Raw genomic sequence first — 23,105 nt, 5'->3', positions numbered from 1 at the left:
CCAACCTTACTCATTCTGTGACTTGAGGCTAGAGAGTTGACATTTAAAGCTGTTTGCTTACAGCTACAATTAAAATGAGGTTATAGTGAATCTCGGTAACTCTAGTACGATAGAATAGGCCCTGTTCCACAATGTTTCTGCCGTGTAAATTTCAGTCCAAATTCCTTTCAAATCATTTTAACATTGACAAGTATCCCTGAGTCCCACCTATAATCTCTAAAATCAAGTAACTGTGCTGCTCAAAACCAAGCTGCTTTTCCCTTATGCAGTATTGTCCCCATTCCACTGAAGTCATCTGTGACTTGCTCTCTTTTGATTACAGCAAATCACACTACACTTCTGTCTCCCAAATTTTCTGCATGACTTCCTCTTTTACATCCTGTCTTTCTCAGTCTGTCTATTTAACCAAATCCCTCTCCCACAGAGTACTTTCCCCAGGAACACTTCCTTGCACTCGTTGTTCATCTGCATCAGTTTGGTACCAGGCTTTTTCTCCTAAGGTTGGTCAGCTTACTCATAATTTGTCTGAGATGATGTGCCAACTACAAATTATTATCTTAAAAACCCATGTACTTTCCCCTGGTAGCTTTACACTACCAAGGTTTTGGAAAACAGATCTAGGAATAACATAATTTTTTTTACCTCTTAATCGAGGTTACATAGAATTATAGTAGTGTTTAAATAGTCACTTTCTTTTATTAAAAAAAGGGGGGGGAGGCATATATTATGATACTCATGTCAAGCAACAAATTTGTATTATGATGTATACTTAAGAAAGTGCATTGATACTAATTTGTTATGTAATGTGTGTGTGTGTGTGTGTGTGTGTGTGTGTGTGTTGTAAGCTAAAGGTCAACACTGTCTTCCTTTGTTGCCTTTCACCTTACTGAGAGCTCCTCTTGGTGAAATGGAAGCTTGCTGTTTTGGCTAACCTGGCTGGCCCGCCTGAACCAGAGACTTACCTCCTTCTGAATCCTCAGCACGGCAGCACTGATTCACAGACACGCAACAGTGCTTGCCTTCTCCTATACAAGGGTGCTAAGGATTGACATTTAGGTCCTCATGCTTGAACAGCTAGCATTTTAACCTACGAACCAACTCCTTCCTCTGTCTAATTTTAAACAATTTAACATGTTTTAATGGTATTACTATCTATACTTTACAATATTGAGGTAAAAGACTTAAGGACGCTAGTTTTTTAAGTTCCTGGGCTTTGGAACTATCCCCATACTCCTGGTTATCACACAGCTCTGAGGTCCTCTAGATACTTTTTTTTTTTTTTTTTGGTTTTTTCGAGACAGGGTTTCTCTGTGTAGCCCGGGCTGTCCTGGAACTCACTCTGTAGACCAGGCTGGCCTCGAACTCAGAAATCTGCCTGCCTCTGCCTCCCAAGTGCTGGGATTAAAGGCGTGCGCCACCACGCCTGGCTAGATACTGACTTTTAACCTCCAACGGTGTTAATTCAGTTGTGCTAAGACAATATTACATATTGCAAACCAATGGCAAATTAAGATGTAGCTTAATGCTCTACATTCTGAGGTACAGAGGACATGGATAATGGGCTTCTGCCTATCCTGGAGGTGGCTGCTAAACTTGGAGATAGCAGCAGAGATATTAATTGGGTAGCTATTTGTCAGAAATTTTACCAAGTACGCGACGAAAAAGAATAGTTATTTTAAGTTGCACTCACCCTATGATTAATACCCTCTAAATATTCTATGGTTCTGGAGTTCAAAGCCAGCTGCATGTTGAATAGATCAGTGGCTACCAATACCAGGTTAGCACAAATATAAGTTACATGTTGCATAGAAAAAAGCTTGTTTAATGGGAACGAAGTCAACTATTAAAGAAAGTGGAAAGCAAAGCTTCTCACAGAGATGTTTTGGTTTGGGTGGACACTGACCTTGGGCTTCAACCATGCTAACCCAGTGTAAATCATAATACTAGAAAGGATCACAGCTTGCGTTTAATGAAATAGAAAAGATGGTTAGTCTAGTTAATTTTCTTTAGTAGCTTTAAGGGGTATATTAGTAATTTTAGCCTAATAAATCCACACCATATTTGAAAGTACATTAATCTTTCTTTGCGTTTTTTTGTTTGTTTGTTTGTTTTGTTTTGTTTTTTTGGAGACAGGGTTTGTGTAATCTTGGCTCTCCTGGAACTCACTCTCCAGACCAGGATGACCTCAAACTCCAATCTACCTGCTGATTGCCACCATGCCTGGCTATGTTTTTATTTACTTACCAGACAGGGTCTTTCTACATAGCTCTGGCTGTCCTCAAAGTGTGTAGACCAGGCTGCTTCCTGAGTGCTTGGAATTAAAGGAAGGCACCACCACCCCGGCTCTGGTAAGGGTTTTGTGATACAAAAGTAAATGAAAATACACTCTACCACTGTGTTACGTGTCCAGTCCTTTTCACAAATCCTCTTCCATCTAGTCTTCACAACTCTGATAGACACTATCACAAACCATATAAATCAAATAGAAACAAGCTTCTTATGTAGCAGTAGTGAAGTAAAGCCAAGAAAAATGAGGTCAAACACTTTTATTCCCAATCTGCTTTGGACATAAGAAAAACGTATTACAAAATAAACATTCTGTGGTCTTATTAAACTATCTTCAACATCAGTTTATGTTATAGAAACACTTTTAGCAGAGTATAAAAAATGAGTATCTGAGCTTAAACTACATTTTAAAACAGGGCTATATCAACACTTCCAAAAATCAGTCTAATTTTCAAAGAAACTGCACTTGACATATTCATATATCCAAACATTTAAATGCGCTTAGATAGTGATCAGTTACAAATAGTCAGAATGAATTTTGCTAAGGTAAAAGGGAAGCTGGTGTTTTTATCATGTCACTGCTGGCAAACACTGCCATCTGGTGGTCACTTCTTGCTGAAGACGATCTTCTATTCGAGATCTGCTCAGGGAAGCTGAAGGGACAGTGCTTGTATACTTACACTCACTTCCACTGACTGAATTAGAATGCGCTTGAGGGATGAATCACACCAGAGTGTTGTTCTAGAGACTTGTTAACACTGAGGTAGGAACACATCCTGGAGTCATGCATTCTCTCTCTCTCTCTCTCTCTCTCTCTCTCTCTCTCTCTCTCTCTCTCTCTCCCTCCCTCCCTCCCTCCCTCCCTCCCTCCCCCCACTTCTGCTGAAACCTGGGGAAAGCTGACAACTGCAAAAATACTGGTAGGAACCTAAACTTCCTTTTCCCACGACCACAGGGCCAATGAGAACGGCACCAAAAGACCCGCTGCTGCTCGTCTACCCATTACTGATTCATCTCCACTCCAGAAGTCTAAAGAAACAGAAGACGATCAGTTTCACTCCAATGGTCAAATAACTGTGTACTGACTGTCTCAGGTGATCCTAAAGCCAACTCACCAATGTAGTAAAAGCCCAAGTGTGACCGACTGAAGGAGAAAAGAGAGAACTACAGATTGCATTAAGTTGTTCTATTATTTATTACATGTAAATCCAGAATCTGAGGCAAGTCATTTTTCTACCTGTTTAAGGCAGAGTCTGAACATCACAGTGAAATAAAAATGATGTCCATGTTTTGCAATTACTGCCAATGAAGTTTTTTTCACACGTTATTTTATATTTAAATTAGTTACCTGAAAAATTTTAAGAAACAGAGTGCTTGGCAGATTTACTATTAATCAGACCTTGGAAGCTCTGAGTCTAAAGAGGCTTTATTTCCATAATTTACTGGCTTTGGTCCAAAAAAGACCAATATACTGGCTAAAAATAAAATTATAGCATCTAAAAAAATAATACATATCAGAAATCTATTAGTCTCCCCAAAAGCTGGCTGCTTCCAAACTCGATTTAATATTCTGCATGTTTTCCCTCCGCTGCTTGGTAAACACATTGGCTTCTCCTTTCTGCAGCCGGCGTCTGGCAGCCGCCTTCTGCTGCCTTGTCAGCTGACGCTTCACCTTCTGCTTCACCAGTTCCTGCAAAGATCTTGTGAATTAGTATCACTGACAACCATCTTGATAAGGAGCAGAGAAATCATTATCAAATTATTATCCAAGATTTACACTGGTAGTATCTTTCAAATTTACATGTTAAAGATGAATTTTAAGAATCCTAAGGACACTATATGAACTAGTAGATAAAACAGGAGAAGCTGTTGAAAGTTTTTAAAATTTATATTCTTCCCAGAAATACAGATTATACAGCAAAAGTGGTCAGTTTAAATTATCAACTGCTAGAGTGCCACCTAGTGACCATTATGAACAATGAGTTGGGGGGAAAAACCCGTCTTGGTAAAACACATGATTTTGTAATTATTTGCTCGCTCCCTCCCTCCCTGAGGTAAACTCTCCTGTAGCCTGGGTGCCCTGGCTGGCCTTAAACTGGACCGTAGTCAGATGGCCTCGATCTTCTAGCCCCTGCCTGCCCTTCCAAAGGCTGGAATTACGTAGCCAGCCCTGTGGTGCTTGGGACAGAGAAGAGGCCTGGGGGCGGCAGTCACGCATAGGAAGTCCTCACAGAGTATGCAGATGCAGAGCACTGTCTCATAGTTAACAACCACAAATGCCATATGTACAAATCACATGACTGAAAACGTTTTTTTAAAAAATTCAGTTCATAATGACTTTTGGTTTCTCTTATAGCCCAATTCCAAACAATGTACAAATCCTACACGGTAATTTTTTGTGTGTAAGAAAAACCTGGGTACAACATGAAGTAAAATATTGTGTTATTTTAGCAACTACATGGAAATCATCACTTGCTGTTAAGAGTAAAAAGGTCTCCCATTAGCTCTAGCCACATGTATGTATAAAGGCAACAATTACTTAATTCTGTTTCATGTTTTCAAGAACAGAATTTACAAATGACTATTGTGTTTATAAATTATAAGTTTATGTATAGCATAAGAGCCAATAAATAGGAATGATAAAAGAATTAAGGAGGGAACAGATTTTATGATACAATTTTAAGGAATTTAAGCCCTTTTTGTCTTTATATAAATTCCAAAACCACCACCACCAAGTCCACTGAGGTAACTGTTTTCTTCTGTCATCTTTACAAAACAGAAAAGAAGCAGTATGAGAAAAGTGTCAGGAGGCGTTGGCTATGGCCTGCCATCCTAGCAGCTGAGAGCAGAGGCATGAGGAGCAAGGGTGGATGAAAGGAAGCAGAGCTGGGAAGGGAAACTCTGCTCAGAATATAGTGTACGAAAAAAAATGATTTTCAATTAAAAGTTTAAAGACAACCTTGTGTGCACAGAGATCTCTGTTCATGGAGTTAGGCTGAAGGTCTTGTATTCTCCTTAGGATACAGGCTCATCTACAACTCACAAAGCTCAAGACAAAACCTTGAAGACTAAAACCACAACACATGAGAAGAGCAGCCTCTGCCTGGTAAAGAGGAACTAGAGCAGCTTGACATCTGCTTCCATCGGCACAGCCACACAGAAGGCCACACAAGTCTGAACCTGCTACCAATTCTGTTCTGATACTGCGAAATCAAAGAAAGGGGGCAGATAAATCCCAGTAAGAACAGAGAGTATAAAAGCGAAAAGCAAAAAGGTTATTTAATGAACTGCGAGATATCTGTACTGAAAACTTTATCTTTTTTTTTTTTTTTTTGGTTTTTTGAGACAGGGTTTCTCTGTATAGCCCTAGCTGTCCTCGAACTCAGAAATCCACCTGCCTCTGCCTCCCGAGTGCTGGGATTAAAGGCGTGCACCTCCATGCCTGGCTCAAAACTTTATCTTTTAATGTATTACATGCTTCACAGATTTCAATTTTATATTTAGAAAATCAAGTAAATTTTCTTAGACAAGTTTAGAAGGAATATGAAAAAATTACATTTTTGAGAATTTCACTGTTATTGCTCTGCCAAATCCTAAATGTTTCTGAACAGCCCCAGAACTGTAATAGAAACTACTATTAGCTATTTTTTACTTTATTCTTCTGTGTGTACATGCATCCTTGTGTGTACACGTGTGTGCTGAAGCCAGAGGCCAGCATATATAGTCTTCCTCTGCCACTCCCCATCTTGTTCGTTTGAGACAGGGTCTGTCTCTCACTGAACCTGGTGACAGTCAACAAGCTCCAGGAATTCTCCTGTCTTCACTTGTTTGTGGTGAGTTAACAGACATACCTCACCACGTCTAGCTAGCTTTTTATGTGTGCATTTGGGATACAATGTCATTCTGGATAGCTCTCATTTAATATTATAATGTCTCATTCTATCCAAAACAAAACATTCTAATTCACTAATAACATCTGAATTTTAATACATTTAGAAAAATGAAGTAATTTATCTTGAGTTTACTCTGTGTACAGCCATTTCACTTTTTCATTTTTTCCCTTCTGAACTGTTTCCTTCTTTGTTCACTATGAGGAAATTATCTCTAAAAACTAGCTTTAGTAACACACAATTTTACTTAAACAGAAGAAAAGAGTCCAACATAACAAAAATTGCTGTAAAGCATCAAAATTTGATAAATTACTTACTATTTTGTTACATGGCTATTGCCAAGTTTACTTTTTAAATTTTAGACAGAAAATAATTTTTAGGAAGCACAATTAGTCTTCAAAACACACTGCATAATCCTGAAATGAGGCAGGTGGGTGACTTCTGCTGACTGCTAACGGATCAGGAAGGCAAGCAAACCCAACAAAGTCTGCCTCGATTCCTGAGAGGAATAATGACTTGTAAATCCCTGCTCTTTCCAAATGTCAGATGTGAATGAGACCTAGTAGCTGCATAATCCAAATGTGTGTGGAGTTAGAGAAACGCTTCTCCAAAGGCCACAGAGAGGGGGCTGCTTTGTGGGGTGCGGTCATCTCCACACTGACTCTTCCTTCTGGGTAGGTCTAAAGAGAGGCTGGCTTACATGCCAGAACCTCAGCTGGGCTAGAATATTCTGCTCCCTGTCCTGTCTAGAAAATATCCCTTTTGTAAACTGCTTGGATACAAATGTAAGATGCCCAAGGGACCAACAAAAATTTGATAGTAAAGACATTTAAAATCACCCATTTCCCAGATGTAAGCAAGGGGGGGGGGGGGTGATATACCTCTACATTTCAGCCATATTGCTACCTTTGGGCAATGTCATGTAACCTTCCTTGTTAAAAACCAAAGACTGAATCATGGGGAACTACAAACTACATTAACATTTTATTCCATAAATTTAAACTAATTTATATGTTGCCTTATCCCTGAAAGCTTTGCTTATTCCTGGTGAAAACTTCTACATGCTGACCATGTTATAACATTAACATATGAGATCCAAATATCTAAATGACCTGAAATCCTGACAGTACCCAAAGGTCACCACTCTGCCCACAGCTCTGACCCCAACAACTGGCACATGTAGCACTTACTGGAGGGATTGTTGAACAGCTTAGGGCACTGCCCGCAGACGTAACACTCAATGTTCTTGTTCTATGCCGAGTAACACTACTCATACTCTCTTCGTCTCTAGAATAAATAAAATTTAAGAAACAAGTTATCTAACCAGTTAATTTCTATAACGTAATATTAATGTGTCTTTTTTTGCAGTGAAGCATAAAGTGAAATGCCTCAGAATTATATTTATGAAAATAAAAATGAAACTACCTACAACTCAGTCCACTATAGTTTAACATTCTTAGAATGTTCTGACACAATGTTACCATCAAACTTTCCAAATAGAATGTTTTATAACTGAAATGTAATCATTTCCCTACAATTCATTTGTTTTTCACTAAATTATAAAAATCTATTTTTCACACTCAATATCATTTTGCCACATTCTGAACAAAAGCAGACATAGTATAGATACAATGTCCTCATTCTCTTTCTAAGACAGGGTCTCATTTGTATCCAAGGCTGATCCTCCTATCTCAGGCCTCTAGCCCCCCAGTGCTAGTGCAAGGATTTCCAGTATATAGCACCATGCCCAGCCAGAGGCAGTTCTCTGAAACTGCACTGTGAGTCAGAATAAATACTATCACCATGGTTATGTCTATACTTTTAAGTGCTCAATATTTTAATATAAACATTTACACGAACCCAGAAAACATTAACTTTTAATAGTCAGTGTTTTTCTGAAACACCTATTTTAAAAAATATTACATTTATTTTTTTGTACAGATGGCACATGCCACAACGTGCATGTGGAGATCAGAGAAAAATGTGTAAGAGTCACTTCTTTCCTTCCACCATGTGGGTCCTGGGAATTGAACTTGGGGTCACGCTTGGTAGCAAGTGACTGCAATGATAAAGGTGTCCTGAAGGTGCATAGATATAAGTGGTTTGGAAGAGGCTCTGGGGATGGTAATTTTGGAGCTGGCCCTGGTTATGAAAATGAAAATGGTGGTGAACCAGATATGGCAGTCAGAACAGGGACTACGGGATTCTTTATGATAACTATGGAGGAGGAAGCTATGGGATGTGGACATTATCATCAGCGACATTGTAACGATGGCCCAGCGAACAATGGAAAACATAGTGGCGGCAGGAACCCGAGTGATCACATGGTGGAGGAAGCAGATACTGGAGGTAGTTAAGGAAATGGCGGCTAGGGAGAGCCGGGCTAATCCAGAGCTGCTTACTTTCCATGGGCTCCACGGTGCACTCAGAATCTGAGGATGAGAGCCCAGAGGAACAAAACCGCTTCCAGTTTTTGAAAAAAAAAAAACAATGTTAAGGAAATGTCTGCAGTGACATGGCAGAAGACAGCAGAGCAGACACAGAGAACCAGGTTCTTAGCTTTTTTGTTGTTGTTGTTTTTTGAGACAGGGTTTCTCTGTGTAGCCCTGGCTGTCCTGGAACTCACTCTGTAGACCAGGCTGTACTCAAACTCAGAAAACCGCCCGCCTCTGCCTCCCAAGTGCTGGAATTAAAGGCGTGTGCCACCACTGCCCGGCGCTTCTTGGCTTCTTAATTTTCTTTTTAGTGGCTTTTGTAAGAGTGTAGAAAGAAGCATTCCTTCTTTGGTAATGTTAAGGTTATATATGTCAGGGGGTGTGAAACTTTTAAGAAATGTTTCTCAAGGTTTTAAAAAGTATCAGTTGGAATCATGATATAAGGAGACAAAGTTTTCTTTTCTTAAAAATTAGCTAAGTCATTATACACTTAAATTTTAATAAAGTAACTCTAAAGGAATAAGGGCTGTGCCCCTGAAGATGCACCGAGAAATGCTTATCAATATTGTGCTGATCTAGTTTTGTCATATTAATGTTTTGACATAAATAAGATCACTATTTCAACAAACTATTGTTTGCTTCTGGATAAACTATTCCAAATCTAAAAATTCGGTTATAGGATGTTTGCTACTATGAGCCTAACACTTTCAAGACAAAAAACAAACAACAAACAAACACAAAGTTAAAACATAATACTATTATGTGGCTTTAAGTGCACATAAGAAATCAAACAAAATGATGGAAGCCCCAAAGCTCCAGGAAACATGCTCTGTAGATAATTAACATAGAAATCATTTACTGCATGTCTCACATACTCACATCCACTTCATAGTTTAAACATACCTTAAATATATCAATGAAACAGAACACTTTACCCATTCTAAAAACAGACCTAATATTAAGAGACCTACATTAATTCAGTGAGTCTAAGTTTAAGGTAAAATTCTGTGAAATTTAGTCAATCGAGTGTTGGGAATTAGATTAATTCAAAAGACAAATTTGTTTCAATACAATAAAGTTAACTTTCATTTTTACACATGATAATGGCACGACACAATCTTGTCACAGTGGGTTTTTTTTTTGTTTGTTTCTTTTTTCAAATATCCTCCCTTGACAGAATCAAAGATCTCAAGATTAAAGGTAAAAGCAACAAACAAACAAACAAACAAACAAAACACCTCTGTACCTGAAAGGCCTGAACTCCCTGTTCACTGATGACAAGGCAATCAGATGGGGGGGTTCATCGTCACAGTCCTCAGAGCCAGCAGGGCTTCTCTGACCTGGCTGCCCATCATTTTCAGTTCTCCTGCTCTCCTCAGAGAACTCAGTAACCGACCTGTGGGGAAGAACCTGCCTTTCCATCTCTTCTACAGCTTGGCTTAATGCCGTCACTTCGAAACTGGACACATGAGCACTCTCCTCTGGTAAGCCGCCATCCTTTATTTGTTTGCTGTCTGTAGACGAGCAGCACCAGGATCCACCTGATTCATCTGCTGGGTCTGCTTCCTTTTCCAATTCTGACCTCCACACTTTGGCTTTTTCTAACATTTCTTCATCAGAAAACGTGAAGTCAGAGTCCTCTTCTGTTTCAGTAATTTTATCATCTGGGCCTACTGGATGTAGCAGTTCATCATCTGCTTGCATTTCCTTTGTGTAACCACTGGCAGAGACCTCAACATCAAGAGAATCCTCCTTCCTAGAGAACGAAGGTATCAGCATTAAATAACACAGAAAAAAGATATCTGAGATGAATAGCACCACTCTAATAAATGTGAAGTGAGTTCAGCCGGCCTTCCATATTTTAATCTTAAACACATATTATTTTATGTAAGTACACTGTAGCTGTCTTTAGACACACCAGAGGAGGGTGTCAGATCTCATTATGGATGGTTGTGAGCCACCATGTGATTGCTGGGAAGTGAACTCTGGACCTTTGGAAGAGCGGAAGAGAAGTCTTACCTGCTGGGTCATCTCACCAGCCCCTGTAAATTAACTTTCCAAAAAAGGCTAAAGATTGTTGTTTAAAGTATGCAGCAATAAAACTCAAAACAGGAAACATCTTAAAAGCATATAAAACCAATAAAGAACGATTAACTCAAGAAATATATAAGAGAAAAACCCAAGGCTGGAGACACGGCCTAGCATAGACTACTTTTCTAGAGGAGGGGAGTTTCCTTCCTAGCACCTACTTTGGTTGGCTCACAACCACCAGCTCCAGGGAAATGAGTCTCTCCCAGCCTCTGCTGGCACTCACACTTCTGTGCACTTATGCAGTGTGCGGCTTAGTGTTTTGTCAACTTAGTACAGGCTAGAATCATATGGGAAGAGGGAACCTCAACTGAGAAAATGTCCCCACCACATTGGCCGATATACAAGCCTGCTGGCATTTTCTTGAGTCATGATTCATGTGGGAGAGCCCAGTTCACTGTGGGTAGTGCCACCTTCTGGAAGGATTAAGAAACTAAACTGAGCAAGCCATGAAAGAGCAAGTCAAGAAGCAGAGCTCCTCCATGGTTTCCTCCCCTTCAGTCCTTGCCCCCAGGTACCTGTCCTGTGTTCCTGACTTAGTTTCCCTGGATGATGGTCTGTAACCTGTGAGTCAAATAAATGCTTCTCCCCTAAGCTGCTTTTGGTCACAGTGTTTTATTACAGCAATTGAAACCGTAATGAAGATACAGAAATACACGTAATAAAACACAAAAACTTAAAAAAAGAAAAAGAAAAGAAAACCACCAATTTCACTAAGATTTGACACTTGATTTCTTAAAAATGGGCTATGAATATTTGATACAGCAGTCAAAATAGGAAAAAAATTCAGCATCCAAAAGTACAATTGTAGGGTCTGGAGAGACAGCTCAATGGTAAGAGCACTGGCTGCTCTTCCAGAAGTCCTCAGTTCAATTCCCAGCAACCACACAGTGGCTCACAAACATCTATAATGGGATCTGATGCCTTCTTCTGACACGCACCAGAATATACAAATATATACAAAAATAATCAGAAATACACTGTCTGGACATTCACTTTAGAATTAAGCAAATAATCTACTGAAGCGGCTCTATCATTATAAGCAGTATACGACAGACCTGATATCACTGAAGGTTGGGTAGAGCTCACTTTCATAGCTAAAACGTTTCATGAAGAATTCTCGAATGCATTTAACATCTCTGTCAAAATACCTGTAAAAGGAAACACTCATTTAAAATTCTTTCCTACTTCGTGTTCATTTATTTACTTCTATACAGGACACATACTTTTTCCACATATGAACAAGCTTTGTCTTTAAAACCCAGACTCCTTCTTGAAGTTCTGCTTGAATAAATGGCTCCCTGGCTAAGAAAGCTTGATTTGAGTGTTAAGTCCAACTTTTTTTTAGTGATATCTACATTGCAGTTTATGTATAAGATAGGTGGACAGTCAGTTCCATTTAGATTTCCAGAACACAGGATTAGCATAATAATTAGGGTTAAAATAGGATCTAAGTGTAGTTTTTTCTTTTAAAAGTTCTTCTTTAAAGATTTTCTTACAGGGAAAATTCTAGTAGTTCCATATCCATTAATTGAAAAACAAATGTCCTTAATTGAAATCATTTACTGATCAAATAGAAAACTGGAAAATTATAAATAAAAAGAGATTCTGTGATATACAAATACATCCACAACTACAATCAGTTTTAGCATATACCATTCAGCATTTGGGTGGGATGTGGAAACCATCTGCGGAAAATCAATCATGGTGATGTGGTCATCTTTGTCCAACATGAGATTGAATTCATTGAAATCTCCATGAATCAGTCCATGGTTTCCCAGTTTGACTATCAGTTCCATAGCTTCATCATATACTGATGCAGGGTCTTCAACATGATGTATCTGACATCTGAAAGTATGAGTAGGTTATGTGTACATGGTTATCATTTTAATGAGTGTGTCATTTCCATTCCTTATCTTGCCAGTTTCCTCCTCATTATCATCACAGGCAAGTGGCTCAACTACTAAAAGGTCACACACTGTTCCAATCTGTCTGCTTATCACTATTATGTCCTATCGCACATCTTCCTTACAGCTCGCCTCCTTTTTACATAGGCTTTTCTAATTTCACTCCGTTGACTTTCAATAATCTACTTTTAACAGACTTCCTTCCACCTCATTAAACAAAACAGTCAAGGCTTAATTTCTTTAAGCTGCTAAATTCTTATCATTTCCATTTCTAGTCAGTTGACTTCTTTGCTCTCCTTGAAATTCTTTCTTCTGTGGATTGTCAGGTACTACCCCTTTCAAATGTTCTTTCCTCACAGTTCCTCTCTATGCCAGATTTCCCACTTCTTCTTTCTTTCTTTCTTTCTTTCTTTCTTTCTTTCTTTCTTTCTTTCTTTCTTTCTTTCTTTCTTTTTTTTTTTTTTTTGATGTTTTGAGACAGGGTTTCTCTGTATAGCCCTGGCTGTGCTGGAACTCACTCCGTAGACCAGGCCAGCCTCGAACTCAGAAATCCGCCTGCCTCTGCCTCCAAAATGCTGGGATTAAAGGCGTGCGCCACCACCGCCCTGCAGATTTCCCACTTCTTAACATCCAAATGCAATCCAAGTAACTGTGTTGCTTCCTGGAGAACACACTGAGAGTCTGAGCACCATCCTCACCTTTCTGACTGTCTCTGCAATCAGAGCTATTACCATCTTTTGCCTGGACGGCTCTAATTTTCCTGGTTTACCTTCCCTCGTTACTTTTCAGCTCTCACGGTTCACAGCTCCCTTTTCTCCTGCCCCAGCTCACCTAAGTCACTCTGCTCTAAATACTGGTTTGTTCCATGGCTGTGAGCACCCAAGGATCAATAACGCCCTTTCTTTACCTGGAATATTGCCCTAGCTAGTTTCCCAAGATTTCACCCTGTGAACTGCACTTTCCTGACTATCTGATATTAACTAGGAATCTCCTAGCTCTACCCTCTTCACTGACCTTTTTAATAGCACTTACTGATTCACTAGGTATCTATTGTTTAGTCTGAGGGCCAGAGGAACTTTATGCTATGCTGGACTTGAGGTATTTGGTATGAAGCAGATTAAATCAATGAAAAAATGGCAGAGGTTACAAACTGGATGAAACTGGGTTTCCAATTCCTCCCCCCCCACCCCCTCCCAGGATTTCTTTATGCAGTCCTGAAATTCACTCTGTTGACCAGGCTGGCCTCAAACTCAGAAATCTGCCTGCCTCTGTCTACCAGGTGCTGGGGTTAAAGGTGTGCGCCACCCACTACCCGACTTTTTTTATACCTCTTTAGAAATTTCTAACCTCTAAGAAAGAAGCAACATTCCAATTGAATGTTTTACTTAAAAATCATGAACCTTAAATTCCTCCACTAGCACCTATGCTTTCAAGTTTAATGAATACTTACAGGGGATAACCATTAATAAGCTCCATGATCACTGCATGGCGATTATAATCAATTGGCTTTGGAACTGGAAATTTCCTCTCATATAATGCCTAAAACAGAAAAATATGAGAAACTAATAAAATTGTGTGTTTTTTTTTTTAAAGATTTATTTATTTATTATATGTAAGTACACTGTTGCTGTCTTCAGACACTCCAGAAGAAGGAGTCAGATCTCATTACGGATGGTTGTGAGCCACCATGTGGTTGCTGGGATTTGAACTCGGGACCTTTGGAAGAGCAGTCAGGTGCTCTTACCCACTGAGTCATCTCACCAGCCCTAAAATTGTGTTTTTAAAAGAACAAAAGAATGTATCTTCCTTAAACAAGGCTTTATAAAATTTAGTTTACCTTAGGTTATTTAATGCATGGTTTACTTACAGTAAGAATTAGCTATATATAAAAACAATTCAAGTTTCTTAGAATTAACTTTCCCTCATAAAACATACAGTTACTATGTATTATGTACATTAAGTCATAACATTGAATGTACAAAAATCGTATAGTCCCTTAGGGTATTTCCTTTCTATTTTTTAAAGTCTGTCACTTGTTGATATGTGTTTACAATATTGTAGTAACAACAAATTTTGGTTTAAGGTTCCTGGCGTAAGAAGTAAGTTATCTCAAAGGTCAGGCATTTTAGTCTGTAAATCACTGATGCTGCTCTTCAGGTTACACTGTATGGGCATGGAAGTTACAAGTAGAAACATCACGGTAGTCTAAGCTGGGAGGATCAATCAGACCAGATGCTGCCTGTGCCAATGCATAATTTTAAAGTATCTACAATGGAGGTAGATATTCTATCTCAGTCTGAACCACTTTTGTATTTCTTGTCTACCAAAAACTGGTGAGTTTTCAAAATTCTCTTTAATTGAATCAGTCAGTACCAAAATAGCCAGGAGAGTAACTTCAGTACCACTTATACACACACATAGGGCTCGCATGCATTCATGTCTTGGTCAATACCTGATATTATGCAAAGTCTTTTCCTTAAAGTCAGATCATATCCATCTTTATGAATTCACTCAATTCCCATTCACTTCATACTATCTTCTTCTTCACTTTAACCTTAACATATAAACTATTCTTTGTGTCTGTTATCTTCCCAAGTTTATAGTGGCCTATACAGGCTAGTGTTTTGCTATCCATTATCATGCATTACCACAGTACTTAATTTTAAAAGCTTTCTACCTAGTCCCCACCTTCTGTGGATAGGAATTGAAATACACTACTTCCCAGAAATTTTTATTTTTAAAGAGTAGACCATCAACATGTCTCGGCAGCCAAACAACATAACATAAACTTAAAGATTATAAATGGTTTTCTCAAAAAAAAAAAAAGGTTGTCTCCAACAGTGGTTTTTAACCTGTGGGTTGCAAATGGTCCTTTCACAGGGGTTGTTTAAGATCACTGAAAAAATCCCAGATATTTAAATTTACAGTAGCAAAATCACGGTAACTTTATGAAGTTATAAAGAAGCAATAAAAATAATTTAATGGTTGGGGTGGGGGTGGGGGGTCACCAAAACATGAGGAACTGTATTAAAGCATTGCAGGATTAGGAAGGTTGAGAACCACTGGTCTAGAATTTATGTTCAAGTCATAGCTTCATCTTTATCTTACTCTTTTCCTCTTGGGAAAACAATGCATTGAACCAGGTTCTCTCTGTACCTTTAACAGGATCACTTTAAAAAGCACCCACTACAGTTTAGAGGAAATAGCTAATGATTTCTGCCAAGGTGCGTCCTTATATTATAAAAGAAAATAACGTAACATATAATATCAGAATTGCTTATTTAGACTGCATTAAGAGATTCTCCTACTACTATTAACAATTTAAGGGCCAGATTAAATAAACCATTCAGTCAAACTAAAACCTAAGTCCTTATGACGGCCCCGTGGGTAAAGGCACACAATGGTCTGCAGCCCACCCCGCAGTGGAAGGAAACTAGTGAGTTCTGCAAAGTTGTCTACATACACACACACAACACATACACAAACCTAAAAATAATCAAGTATATTCTAACACAATGAAGTAGATTTTTAACAAATACTACTAGGCATAACTATGTTATTTTGTTTAATTTTGTTGTGAAACACCAAGATTTCCAGATACCACTTTCAATAAAAAGGATATTCAGAGCCACCCCCCACAAATTTGCATAACACTAAATGCCATCATTAAGAGGAAGCCACTGGGAAAAGAGCATAATCAAAGGAGTTCAAGTTGACTGTAGGGACTGAGTCTGGGGTCAGAGAGAGACTTGTCATTAAGAGCTTCATAAGTTTGGCTAAAATGGGCTACATATTTTTTCTTTTTCTTTTGAGAAATGTAAAATCATTAAAAAATACCTTCATATAGGCAAATTCCTTCATGGCCGAGAGCCGAGATAAGTAAAGCCAAGAAACATTGTGCCTGTGCTTGTGGTAATCGCGCTTGTTTTTCAGATTTCGAAAGGAAGTTCTTCCGAGTCTGTGGAGCTTCAGTGCGAGCTGCTGCCCGGCTTCATTGGCAACAATGTAAATGTCTGCAGCGAAAATGGTAAAAGCATTGTTAGGATACTTTTCCTACAGCTGGTTAAATAGTTCTACCTTCATCTGCCCTCTTCTGTATCCAGTATCTTTCCTACTGGTAGTTATTTTTTGGCAAAACACTTCATATCCTAAATGACGACCCAGGATGTGTTCATTTGTAACTGTAAATAAAACCAAAGAGGTACTTAGCCAATGGGTACTCCTGCTTTCAAAGATGTTCAATGGTTACATTTCTAATGTCATACCAAGCATTAATTCATTGAGAAGGCATTTCTAGTAAGATAATAAATAAATAAATAAAATTAAATAAAAAACTAAACTAATCTCCCCTGAATCCTCTCTGTGCTAGGGGTCTAACACAGGCCTTGCACACGGCAGGCTTCTGCTCTACCATGAGATTATATCCTCAGGCCATGAGAAGCTATGTTAATACCTTCTATTTCAACACGTTCAACTTAATTGCTTTAATGACCAATGTGTTAGACTATGACCCTGTAATGAAATCTCCTTAATAAGTACTTTGTCAACTATCAGAGTAAGTTATTTGTATAGCTGACATTAAGAACACATTCTAAGTATGGTAAGCAATTTTATTTCTATTAAAAACAGGCTATCATACCTTACCGAAAGAATATATGTCAAAATTTATATATTTTTTTCTATTATGGAATGAATTGTGCTTCTCAAACATTCCCACACTGAAGCACTAAATTCTAATGTATGTATCTCAAGATAGGCACTTCAATTACTATTCATAATGAAGAATGAATGAAACTCAAATCACTATTGCTTGGAAAATGGTAAAAATCAACTGAAGAGTACCTACTCATCAAAACACTGTACAATTATGAAAAAGATACTCGCTGAGCAGTTATCAGCAAGGGTGATAAACAGACAAGAATTAAAAGTATAGAATCCTGAGTAATACTTACATTCACTCTTGGTTACAATCGTATTTGTATGTGAACACAAAAATAAACCTGAATATATACAAATATAGTTGTATTTATAAAGGAAATTTCTCAGATTAAATAAGAAATAGTCTTAGCTATGGTATCTAATGAACAAAAAAATTAACTGAAATGTGGATTTAAAATAAGACTCATTTAAGCCGGGTGTGGTGGCGCATACCTTTGATCCCAGCACTCGGGAGGCAGAGGCAGGCAGATTCCTGAGTTTAGGGCCAGCCTGGTCTACAAAGTGAGTTCCAGGACAGCCAGGGCTATACAGAGAAACCCTGTCATGAAAAACCAAAAAAAAAAAACCCCAAAAAAACCCACCTCATTTTATTTTATTGTACTTTCTATTTTTACAATGTTAATGCTTACCATTTTACCATTTAACTAATTTCTTAAAAATTAAAAAATACTTTCAATAGAATCTGTTTCTTAAGGACTTAGTTTTCTCATAATTAAAGTATTTACAATAGTTAATTCATAATTTTAAATTCAAATGCAAAAGCAATCAACAGGAAAGTTAGGTTACCTAAAGGAAATACTCTATTGTGTTTAAACATTCATATCCATTTTCATGTACACACGCTCTCCCCAACTCAGAGTCCGTATTCTATTTAGCATTATGCATACCATAATTTAGATAGAAACACAGAAGGCACTCAAACCATATAAAAGTCTACAGGGACCTTTTTGGGAGCAGTTTTGACAATGCTCTCATTTCCAAGTTTAATTGTGCTTCCCTAGTTTAGCCACAATGTCAATCAGATAGGAGAAAGTGCACAGGACAGAGACGGTATAAAGGAGGCTACGGCTCAGAAAGCATCTCCTATTCCAGGCTACAACTCGAAAAAAAATCTTATGTGTGACCCCCAAGTTTAGTCCAGAGCACCAAAGAGGGAGTGGAAGGAAAAACAAACAAAAAAATCCCCCAAACAAACAAACAAAAAACATCAAAACCCCAACAACCCTCCCCCCATCCAATCCAAACTAAAAACAAAACCCAAAACCACAGATGGAAATTATTTCTTGGTATTACCAAAATGATAGTGCTGGAATTAGCAGGTAATTAGAACCTACTAAATTATTCTTAATAAATATAGCCAACTATGTTCCTAATCTGTATTGCTTACAGCCAAGTTTCTGACGTCTTGATTTTGATGGGACTATGAAACAAAATGAAAGAGAAATCCTTTCTCAAAAGTAAAATAAAAGCTTAAGCAATGCTTTCGACAATACTGTTAGTACTTACCTGACTCTTTGCCCACACCCATCTGGTTTCCAACAGATTCAACTACCTGTCTAGAAGACAGCGTTTTCAGAGCTAGGTAATCATAGCCAGCATTTGTCAACCGATAGCCCTGCACAGCTAGACAAAAATTAGGTAAGACCATTAGTTGTAGTATAGCAACAAGACACATCAACACAAGGCAAGCATTTAAAGTTGGGAAGTGTTAGCTAGAGAAGCCGATTTACCCAGACTTGTAAGTTCGCAGTTTCTTCTCTATTACAGTGATGCGTGTATGGATACTGCGTTTGAGGGTCTGTGACAGATATGCACTTAAACTAAAACGAAGTACTTGAGTTCAAAATATTCTATATTGAACTGACAATGAACTTATGCCTGTTTTTGTATGTAACCATTATCCCCTTTTTTTTCTCCAGTAACTACTTTTATCTATTTATAAAAGATCTGCCACAGGTGTTCAAACCTTCGCCCCTCATCACAAAAGGCCCGAGAGGCAACCCTCTGGAGTCCCGTGACAGGCTGACCGTTCCAAAGTTGGTGTCTGACTGTATGACTATCTGTCTTGTTCTGCAGCACACTTTAATTTGAGTGGACTCTGTGACTGTTTTGACCAATTTGAATGGCAGAAGAACGTGTCAGTTCTTGCCCTGTCTAGTCAGGCAACCTGTACTTCATGCCCTGTGCAGGTCAGCTCAACAGAAAGCTGACTAGCTGAAGATTGACATAAGTTACATAAAATACTCACTTTTAGTACGTTCCCACGCTATAAGTTTATGCTTCACCAATTCTCTTAGAATCTTATTACAGCCACCATGTTTCAGGCTGGCTATAGAAGCAATCAAACTGCAGGGAACAATCTCATGGTTTTTCATGCCCATTTCAACCTGAAATGAAAGGAATCATTATGATGCATAACCAAAGCCTTGTCTTTAAAATCTTGCTAAGAAATTAGCCTCTCGAAACTCTCTCAACTAAGTAGCTCTCTAGCCACAGCTGTGTAGCCTAACAGGTATAGATCGTAAGAAATGTACTGTTAAGCAAGTGTAGGCTACACAGCACTAATGGGCACTTAGCCTAGCTATTCTGTTACTAGACAGCATGATCTTAGGGGATTTTGCTGAATACATTTATGTCCTATGGCAAAAGAAAAAGGTTAAGGCAGCATATGACTATCATTCTACAATACAGTCACTCTTATCTCCACCATGTTAAATTCATTCTTGATAAATACAGTTAATAGTGATAGTGCCTCTCAACTTCCAGAGTAAAAACTCAGTTCTTGAAAAGTTAACGACACATGGTTGATATTAAAATACTTAACATCTAAACACCTATCTTTAAAAACTATAGATATTCGAGATATTAAGTATCAGCAACGAGAAGGTGTAGTATGAAAGGCATGGATTTTGGTAACTATTGGGGAGAATTTTTATCCCTGGAGAATCAGAAGCAGCAGCTCAGGGCAGAACAAGAATTCTAGCTGAGAGATCACTTTCAAAAGGGGGGGGGTGACATCGGAGAATGAGTACAATGAATGGACACAAAGTACTGTTGGAAGGAGAGTTTTAGAAATGGTATCTACCAAACACAAGGGACAACTGACATAGAAGCAGTCAACACGTTATGGCCCCTGCAATTAAGGCCAAAAAACACTTCAGCCTAAGAAACAAAAGGGTAACAGTCTTATACTGAGAAAACTGGGAAACTCTTAAAGATGCACTGTCAAAAGAGATAATGGAAAGAGAGACAGGTATAGTGGCACACGCCTTTAATTACAGCACTCTGGAGGTGGAGGCAGTTGGATCTCTGAGTTCAAAGCCGGACTAGTCTACAGAGAGAGTTCCAGGACAGTCAGAGCTACAGGAGAGGGACAGGGAGAGAGAGGGAGGTTATATTTAGGACATCAATCTAGTAGGAACATACAAAAACTGGAAGGACTGTACTAGAGAATTAATATAGTGCCTTAGCTATGATGAAAATAGGAAGCAGCAAGGGCCAGCTGGTGGTGGTAATGAAAGGAGGGCATTAAGATTCTTTTGCCCCTTCATATGTGGTATGTTTTCCATGTGTGTGCACTGTGTGGAGGCCTGGGTTCATGTCTTTCTAGACTGTTCTCCATTGAATTAAAGATCTTCAGGAAGTAGTAGGGGAGATCCAGACAACAATGTAAAAGGGTAAAAGAAATGAAGAGTCAAAATTCTGAACTGAAGAAAAAGGATTATTAAAAATATTAATGAGATGGGGATGTGAAAAACTGGGGAGAGTGTGTGGGGGGTGGTGGTGAACATTAAACATGCAACAAGTCAAGAAATGGTAACTGGCAAAGAAATGGCAAAGAAGTTCCTACAGGGAGCAGCCAGGGAAGACAGCACTGGTGGCATCCATTGAGTCCAGAATGTTAAGTCTGCTGCCTAGGTGAGTCTTTAGGATCTTAGAAATTCTGGAAGAAAAATCTTTACTCTGGTGTCCCACCATAACTGCGCCTTTGAAAGTTTTAGCTCGTTCTTATCTCCTTTCCTTGCTTCCCCAATCCTCCAATACACTTATCGACTACCCTATTTTTGTCAAGACACTGAGAAATGAATGAATGTGCTGAGAAGGAAAGCCATTACTTAAAGAAAAAGCCAGGTTAATTAAGGAAGCTATAGGAAAAAGGAAGCACATGCCAAAGTTCATGTGGACCTTGCATTTGATGAATTTGTAAACGTTACCTACTTAACTTGGCTACAAAGGCTTAAAATAATACATGAACCAGGCAACTCACATTTCATATCCTATTATGCAACACAGCCCTTACCAAAAGTCAGCAACTCCTAAACAAAGCCTGACTCATTCTAACCTTACATAACTGTCCTGATTTCTGTGCCACAACACTAAAACTACAGAATCAGATTTTGTCATCTTCCTAATTAAAACATTCACAGGTCAGGCAGTGGTGTCGCACGCCTTTAATCCCAGCACTTGGGAGGCAGAGGCAGGCAGATTTCTGAGTTTGAGGCCAGTCTGTCTACAGAGTGAGTTTCAGGATAGCCAGGGACACCCAGAGAAACCCTGTCTTGAAAAACCAAAATAAATAAATAAATAAATGAATTAAAAAATAAATAAAAATAAATCACGGGCTTACACACACATCGTTTACTAGGCCTGCAAGGGCTTATATGGTTTGGTTCTCATTTTCCATGTATGTCCCCAACCATTATATCGAACCTTTCTCTTCTATGAAGACTCTCCCTCCCATCTCTGAGTTTTTGCTCTAATTTGCCTCTAACTCTCTCCAAGGACACCTCTTCTACAACTCTCTCCAAGGACACTTTTTTCTCCGGCAGTTAAGATTCATTGGTTCGGGGGGTGGGGACAAACTTTGTAGTTCGATTAACAGTAAAGACAAGATTCTTGGATTCTGTCTCCATCACTGTAAAACTCAAAGACAGTATCCTTCCAACACGTGGCTACTTTCTATTTCTTTATCCTTTGTTACCTTCACGGTACTTACTATCTGACTACATTGTTAACATATTGATTTGCTGGTCGACTAAGAGGCATCTCCTTTCCTCCTTTGTTTTGCACTCTGCTGTTATATTTGATAGAGAAAGCTGACTTTTTTTTTTTAACATTAAGTGTCTGAGTCTATTAGAGGACTTAACTCCCACCCTCCCCTAGTTTGGAAGCCAAAGATCAATGAAATTTCCCGGGCCACAGAGACGTAAGCACATCTGCAGCAAAAGAAGCTGAAAGGAAGAACCATGTTTAGTAAAAGATAGTTCTTTTTTTCACAAAGCTTCATGAAAATCAGACCTTGGTGCCCTTTACCCAGATCCCAGCCTCGGCAAACAATCCACAAATCAGAGAGCCCTCACTCAGCTCCCAGCGACCTTAGAATAGCAGGAGGAGGACGTCACCGAATGGATAAGCAAGAAAGGTGTACTCCTTACCGCAGTCAGAACTCTGAAGTCATCGCGGCTCATGTACCTAAGCTTGGCTACATTCACCTTCCCCATGCTTGCCCAGTTCCACCACGGACGCTCTCTGGGAAGACGCAAAGTTGCTGGGTAATCTCGCAGGCTTTCGGCGGCGACCTGCCCGCGCACGCGCCCTGTATTTAAGGTGCTTATCGCTAGGTAAGAACACGTGCTCAAGAAGCAGTAGAAAAATGCTATTTTTTTCTCGTTTTTGTAGCTAAAAATCAGGCAGAAGTGATTTTTCAGCCCCTAAATAAATAATTTACGTTTGACTGATTTGGCAAGTTGCAAATGTTTTACATAGTATGCCACGTTACT

At 38.8% G+C, this 23,105-nt stretch overlaps 1 protein-coding gene and 1 long non-coding RNA gene across 2 annotated transcripts; one reads left to right on the top strand and one right to left on the bottom strand.

Moving 5' to 3' along the window:
* The first annotated feature begins 737 nt into the window (after nucleotides 1-737).
* Nucleotides 738-3,582, top strand: Gm26873. Its single transcript, XR_003952270.1, has 2 exons — nucleotides 738-2,348; nucleotides 3,242-3,582. It is a non-coding gene; the product is annotated as a predicted gene, 26873 (long non-coding RNA).
* Nucleotides 2,532-23,099, bottom strand: Riok2 (RIO kinase 2). The gene is made up of 10 exons (NM_025934.2): nucleotides 22,761-23,099; nucleotides 19,574-19,712; nucleotides 18,832-18,948; nucleotides 16,444-16,619; nucleotides 14,057-14,145; nucleotides 12,356-12,547; nucleotides 11,758-11,850; nucleotides 9,858-10,367; nucleotides 7,367-7,463; nucleotides 2,532-3,976 (listed from the first exon to the last, which is right to left on the bottom strand). Exons 1-10 carry the CDS (start codon nucleotides 22,824-22,826, stop codon nucleotides 3,812-3,814), a joined length of 1,644 nt encoding a protein of 547 aa, NP_080210.1. The 5' UTR covers nucleotides 22,827-23,099; the 3' UTR covers nucleotides 2,532-3,811.
* Nucleotides 23,100-23,105: the final 6 nt, after the last annotated feature.

Source organism: Mus musculus, chromosome 17 (genome assembly GCF_000001635.26).
Source record: "Mus musculus strain C57BL/6J chromosome 17, GRCm38.p6 C57BL/6J".
Lineage (NCBI taxonomy): Eukaryota > Metazoa > Chordata > Mammalia > Rodentia > Muridae > Mus > Mus musculus.
The sequence above is the reverse complement of the archived record's forward strand: the minus strand, read 5'-3'. Positions and strand labels throughout refer to the sequence as shown.